At 38.3% G+C, this 7,629-nt stretch overlaps 1 protein-coding gene across 1 annotated transcript in view; it reads left to right on the top strand.

Moving 5' to 3' along the window:
* brinp2 (bone morphogenetic protein/retinoic acid inducible neural-specific 2) overlaps positions 1–7,629 on the top strand; it is a gene marked incomplete at its 5' end in the record, with an annotated part of 97,383 nt that overhangs the window by 32,232 nt on the left and 57,522 nt on the right. Inside the window, 1 exon segment of the mRNA XM_035671200.1 lies at positions 5,283–5,519. Within this exon segment, the coding sequence (XP_035527093.1) occupies positions 5,283–5,519 (237 nt within the window).

Here is a 7,629-nt window from a genome sequence, read left to right as displayed (position 1 = left end):
AGTAGTAGTAATTTCTACTAGTATAGCTGTTACTGTTGCTGTTGTTACTGCAGTGCATCTCTTCCTCTGTCTTTCTCTCTTTAGAATGGAATTGAATTGACCCTTTCATCAAAACATTGCTTAATTGTGCCTCTAGTGGTCAAAAACTCCAAATGCTACCTTTAATTTGAATATACTTTTTACAAACAAGAAACAGGTAAATTAACTAAATAAAAAAAAATCATATTATTACATTTGTAATAAATGTACATAATTGACACGTATTGTTACTAAATATGGCAGTTTTTAAGTCCTTGTATTCAAGTAAACCCAGTTTGGTGAGTATTATGTTTTAAATTAATCTTTTAAATTAATTTGAAATGAAATGCCTGTGTACAGGATGGCTCCATACTGCAATATTTGGCTGCAGAAACCCACAAGTGTTACTGAATTAATTAGAAAGTACACCATGTCAAAAACAAGTTGATATATACTCTCGAGGACCTTCACCCAGTGACATGTTCACTGGTTGGTGAAAAGGCTTTCACTGTAGCTTTCATTCAGATGTTTGAGGATGTTTAATCTAATATAATCCCCCATCAAGAGTTTTGTGTATGTGACAACTCAGAAAAAATCATGTTGAAGGCCTCTTTTAACATAAGTAAACCTGCCATATCATACATGCAGGCTCAGTTGCATTGTTATAATCATCTGAGACACTGCGTGTGGCATATTGAGGTGTGCTTTTTTATTCATTCTGGATCAGCAGATGTGAATAAGACGATGAATAAGAGATGAATACTAATGTGCTGCTGCAATAACGGCATGTGTCAAAGGTGAAAAGCAACAAGGTGAAAAGAGGAGTGACCAACAAGTGTTTCAATCTGCCTGACAGCTGTGTTGGAAAAACTGTCCTCATTTCCACTCTCCACTTGTGTCTTATTTCTATGATATACACAATTACCATACTAACTACTGGGGCTAGAATACTGATTCACACAGTCTGCTATACGTTTCTCAAAGTTGGGAACCAAATATCAGATTAATAACACCATCATAAGCACCTTAACTTGCTTCCAGGTAGCTTAGCTGACTGCGTGATGCTGGGGTGGCTTGATGTTTTTATGGTGAAAAATGTCAAGAGCTCTAAGTTGTTGAGTTAGACAAGCAAACAACTTTTAAAATGAGTTCAAATCAGGGCTATGCTAACTTAGTTCATAGTAAAGTAAAACCGATAGCTGGACTCAAGTAACAGACACATTGTCAACTCTTACCAGTTAGTCCAACTTACTTTTCTCCAAGCAAACTCCTTTTTAGTCCTGTCTCTGTATAAATATTAAGTAGTATCATAGAGCTCTTGGTGCACATAGATGGATCAAAGTGGGGGTGGCACCTCTGTGGCCTGCAGCAGACAGGTTGAGAAGAGAGTGAGGATAAATCCACTTTTTAATCTCAAAAGTTTAAGAAATAAACTAAATCTCTCCTTTTGCCAGTAAACGTTTTCATGTCACATCATTGGTGTTGCTCGGTTTTATGCGTCTATTTGCACTATTATCTATTATCTATTGTACTGACTTTGTATGTAATGTAATCTACATACATGTGTTGGTGGAAATGCAGCATTAGACTGTACAACAGCCATACATCTCAAAGCACAGGCACAACAATATGCAGCCACATGAGGATACATACACATTTTCACATGTATTACAATAAATTAAGTTCCTTACATTAATTAATGTAGTTTCCCATTTGTGTAACTGCCACTGCAGGAGCATAGGAGAAACTATACAACTTGTACTACACAACCATCACATTCATTGGAACGGCACCACCACCAGTGGCAGGAATTCAAACGTATGCACTGTAGCTGCAAGGCTGCTGCAATCTGCACTGCGTGGCTAATTACTGCTAATGGACTAAAAGAAAACAGCCAAGCTAATTTCCAACCCCAGTGTCTTGATGGGCATTGATAGTTCAAGCAATCATTAAAATGACATCACATCGCATACTGTATATACGGGCCAAACAATAATACTAAACTACTTCTGCTGACTGAACAGCCAATGACCTAACAATCAATTTAAAGAAATGTGTCTTCACCAGTCATTGATGTTAATGTCTATCACAGTGTCATTGTTCACCACTTAAACACTACAGCTTCCACTCTTGGTCGTTTTAATGAAACAACAATTAAATATGTATTAACGCCCTACAACTACGCCTTTAGGTTGAGAGCTACTACAGTGATCTTTGTATCTGGCAGCGCTTAGAATATAGCCAAACCCTCTGAAATGCTTTGTGTTTTTGTGATTTAGTAGGAGAAACAGAGAAGAGAATCAGTGATTGTTGAGATTGGTTTTGTAAATGTTCAGCGTATGAAACAGTTCAAAACAGAATGATGTGACTCTTAACACCAAGGCTTATTTGGAAACAACTACTGCCACTGCTGTAGCAAAAAGGAGATAACCCAGAGCAGTCTACAGGAAAATTACCACATCTACTTTCCAAATGTGACAGAGTGATTGTAACTGAAAGACAGAAAGAACAACAAACAGCGAGGTGGGGAGAGAGACAGAGAAAGTGGGATAGTGATTGGTGATGGGAAGAGTGTTATTTAGCTGTCTCCCAAACTGAAGAAAGCCCTGCCAGACATACACACACACACACACGCAAAAACCTCAAAGCACCTGCCAAAGCATGGAAGAGGAGAAATGTGACTAATTACATCTCTTTCCAAGCCATTGAAAGAGTAAATACCAAAGAAGAGACATGCATATTCATAGCGGGGCACAGTGGGATTGACTTGGCTGTTGAAAATCATCCAGAGTGAGACTGTGAAGTGGGGAGAGAGGAAGCTTTTGACACAGCAAATTGATGATTATTAGACAGACAGACGCATGGACCAACAGACAGATTCAGAGACGCAGCGTGAACACTGCACGGCAAGTCTTCTGAAGGCCACCTGCTGCCTTCTAACAGATGATGATGCACTTTTAACATCACACATCAGCTTTTGATTTCATTTAATAGACTATGAAGTCATGAAACATTGGCACCATAATTAGCATACCAATGTATTTTTTAATATAATTTAAATAATGGAAGCAGTGAAATTGAAACTGTGCGCTTACCCTGCTGTTAAATAACATGAAGATGGACATCTTGAGCATTTCATTATTATCGATTCTGGGCTTGGGCCCTCAATTAGTGGGCTACGTTACAAATTTCATATTGTAAACTATGTAAAAACAAAATGAATTTTAGTACATGTAATAAGCAGTTCTTAAATTGCGCTTGATTTTCTAACGTTAGTGCTTAAATTCAGTGTCAGAGAGGTTGCACAGTATTTGATTACATTTGCCATGAATCTGTTTGGCTCACAGGTGCCAACTTATAGGTCAGTACCACCGGTAGCCTTTACAGCAGACAATTTTGACCTGGCAGAGCAGGAAAACCCCTGGTGTTCTGTTCTATCTAAGTGCCAGAAACCAGCATGAACAGTACTGGGACCTTGAAACCGAAGCTGCTAAATGGAATTCAGCCATCATTAGTTTTGTGCTTTTGCTACTGTGACATGTCAAAATGTCTTCTGTGAAAAAGGCCTGCTTGAGAGAGAAATGCCTGAAGGAAGAAATGTCATGAACAGATTACAGTAAGCCCTCTGTATTGTGATGTATTGTGTGAAGTGAAATGAGTCACAAAGAATAAAGAGGGTTAATAGTTAAACTGAAAACGCCAATTACAGAAGCCTAAATTCTCTTTTTATCCGGACAATATATTGTAGCACAGAAACAATTGCACTTGTTAATTGGGAAAAATACTCAACCAGGTATATTTAAAGCTGCAGCAGTTTTTTGCACGAAAAATAAAGTTTTGTCATATTCGCTGAAACTTTCACTATATCCTGACAGTAGCACATGAGACAGATAATCTGTGAAAAAATCAGGTAGTAGAAGTGCTCCGAATGGCATTTGCCAGAATCCACCTCGTAAATGAACAAAACAACCAATCAGAGCCGAGAAAGATAAAAACACACTTTCTGGTGACGATATAAGGCAGTACTGCATGACGTGAGGCAAACACGTGAAAAAGTTATAAAAGTATTGATTATATGGCAATTTAATTTGGATTAAGTTTAGCAATTATGTAACAATGTTGTTTCTCTTGCATTTCTGTATATAGATTACATATGTATTGATCATGAAAATAAGGCTCAACACCCATCATCTACATTACTTTTACTGTAACCCTCTTTTCTTGACAGCCTATGAGTAATGAAAACAGAGAAAATGATCAATGGCATCTATGCATATTGTTAAAAATAAATCTCGTATAACACAGCGGGAAGGAGTAATAATGAAAACCAGTGCAAGGAAACAATCTGTACATGGCAGGTTTGGACAGCAGGTTGTTTATGGTGACTGCAGACTGGGTGACAGTTTCTACTGATAGCTCCCAAACCTACTAAAACATGCCCTTGGGCAGGCTTCGAAACTTATATACACTAACTGAGCTTCCACTGAAAATGACAGGAGCTGAGCTGAGAAAACAACCTATTTTCTTGCCCCTGTGATAATACCACCGCACATGTACATAGCTGCAGTCTCTTCTGCAATCAACCAGAGAACAGAGATCCATTTGAAATTTGGTTAAATGACTGTTCTTTTCAGGCAAGAGGACCACACTCAATAGACACAGCCAGCTGATGAGCTATTGTCTTTGCACATGTCATTTCTATCGGCCTCAGCCATGAGAAGACATTTATTAGTGTCAGCAATGTGAAATGATGCTACACAGGCCGTGCTGCAGATGAGTGTTTTAATAGCTTGCGTTCTGATGTATATATTTGAGCTTGAATTAGAACTGTCATTTTAGCTTCATAGACATAACTAAAAATTATGGTAAACGTTTAAAATTTTATGTCCACTAAAGGAACATTTAGTTGCAATTTGTAAAATAGATGCCTTTCCATCCAACAGCAAGGAGCTGCTTAGGCTACAATTATTGTTGCTTTTAAGGAAATGTAATCTTAGACACCCTGATGTGCTGAAAATGTTTGGTTATAATCTTGTGAGAAATGGTATGATGAATACAAATGCTATGCTAAGAATTCCAAATTTCTTTAATATATCATAAAAAAAAAATTATGTTCAAAGGCTATAAATGCAGCTCCACATTCTCAACATTTCTACTTTCAGCTTTACAAAAATAACATGTGAAAGCATGCAGAACCAGCCTGTAAAAAAACACTTTATTCTGAAAATGAAGACCTCACCATGTGTTTCTCCTTTTTTTTCCAGGCTTGCAAGATGTCCTGCCAGAGTTCCTGCGTGGGCGTTTTGTGGAGGCAGCCCTCAGCTATGTGGCGTGCAACTCGGAGGGCGAGTTGCTCTGCCGCAACAACGACTGCTGGTGCCGGTGCTCAGCCCGCTTCCCAGAATGCAACTGTCCCTTCGCTGACATCAAGGTCATGGAGGAGAACCTGGAGAAGAGCAAAGAGGGCTGGAGCAGCTTCAACCAAGAGTTCATGGAATCAGGTACGGGCTGGATTGCTTAATATGAAAGTCGTGCTGGGGTTGAGGTGGAAACTGCTTAAAATGAGGTTGTGTTGAATATGGTTTAGTGTATTAAACAGTGGCTAAGATCAAAAAAGCTTCATTCTGATTAATGTGTAGGTTGATATGTTGTGCTGAATGAAGTTTAAGTTTGGCTTTAAGGCCTGGAGTAACTTATATCCAATCATGCACTGTATGAGTTGGCATGGCTATTGTGGAACTAAAATATAATACATACATTAATAATGTATAACAATAACAATAATGTGGTCATATTAAACATATAATTTGCAATTTCCACCGCTAGGGGTTCTATCACATCAAAACAATAATAAAAGATAACGTGTGGTGATGTCGTCAAGTACGTGGGATTGTGGGAGTTTTTTCTTCACCACCATTGCTGTAATTGCAGTCATCTTCTCCTGGTTAGGATTCCTTCTGTGTTCATTGTTCAAGAAGTTTCTATCTGGAGCCAAAATCCGTTGGGGTCTCTTCATCTCAGAATGAAATGTGTGTGTCTCTCAGACACTGTTCGGCACACAAAGGACTTCCCGGTGGGGCTGCGAGCCGAGCTGCTGCTATCGTTAGCTCAGCTTGTTACTCTGGTAGCCTAAGATTCAGACATCCGATGACTAAAACGCTTTATCTGGTTAAAATATATAGTTAGAAATGACCATGATCTAAAAAGTGTAAGACAAAAAATTAGGTTTAAAAGTGGATAAAAACAGACGGCTTCTGGCAGACAACAACAAAGCCTGCGCAAAGGATATATGACGTCATTGACAGGCGACCGGTACAACGCACCGTTACCTGAATAAAATGACAGACGTTTCAGAGTTTGAACATTGTTGGAAAAGATTGGGGGGATTTTCCATCCTGCCTACCTCCCGCTCACTTCCCCTATTGTCCCGCTCTTTGCCTTTGCTGTATCTGCTGAAGCCTTGCTAAGCTAAGCTCTCTTTTCAAAAATGCTTTACATGTTAGATCATTTAAAAAAAGATATTTCAGGCCATGCAAATCAAAATCAAGCTGTTACGGGCCTGTGTGTATATATATGTATATGTAATATATATATGTGTGGTGTGTGTATATATGTATATGTAATATGATATATATATATCAGTGTATATGTGTGTATATATATAATATACTATATTATATGTATATTATGCATGCCGTTTAGGAGATTAACCCATCTTTGAATATATTGAATGAATCTTTGAGATATATCTCGAATGCAATTCTTGAATAGTATGGAATTGAACCCTTGGAATATATTGAATGAACCTTGAATATATTCGAAGAACGCTTGAATAATATTGAATGAACTTGAATATATTCGCAACAAGATGTTCTCATTAAGTATGGTGTTTCTTCTTAGCTTCTAATCCATTTTTCCACAGTTTCATTTTTCGATATTACCCACACTGTTACATCCAAAGTAACATACTCCCTAAGTTACCAATAAGTAACGCGTAACATACATGTACCTGCCTCCTAAAAATTTAAAAATGCAATTGCTGAATTAATAACCCTCAGTTGCTCTTTGAGTCTTGCCCAATTTAAATTAGTTTGAACTTAAAGAAGATCGGCAATTTCGACCTCGTAATCTTACTCTTACTTCAAGACCTTACAATAACCACATTTTTACCAATACCAGTTTACGAAAAAAAAATGCTGCACCATATATATGTCTTACTAGTCTTCTACAGTTGGATCTGACTAAATGAAACTTGGTAACACTTAACCCTAATTACACACCAAAAGGTACCTTAATACATCACCAACACGCTTTATGCAAATCCCGCCTAAAATGCTGGCACGCCGTAATACCTCCTGCAGGCAACCTGGTTCTGCGGAAGAAGCTATCCACACCCAACCCTTTCAAATTCCAACACCACATTGTCGGCTCCTAAAGAAAAGTCAGAGGAGGAGCGGGCTAACTCAGATACAGTGCCCGGCCCTGGTCCCAACCCTGTCCTCCCTGTCAACGCCTAGCATATACCATCACACATCCATACTGTGTACTCAATGTACTCATCACCACTACCATACCTCGCTTCTGAGTATTCAGAACTTTATTCATACCTAA

This window comes from Morone saxatilis, unplaced genomic scaffold (genome assembly GCF_004916995.1).
Source record: "Morone saxatilis isolate NCDOM2014 unplaced genomic scaffold, NCSU_SB_2.0 Contig23, whole genome shotgun sequence".
Classification (NCBI taxonomy): Eukaryota; Metazoa; Chordata; class Actinopteri; family Moronidae; genus Morone; species Morone saxatilis.
The sequence above is the reverse complement of the archived record's forward strand: the minus strand, read 5'-3'. Positions and strand labels throughout refer to the sequence as shown.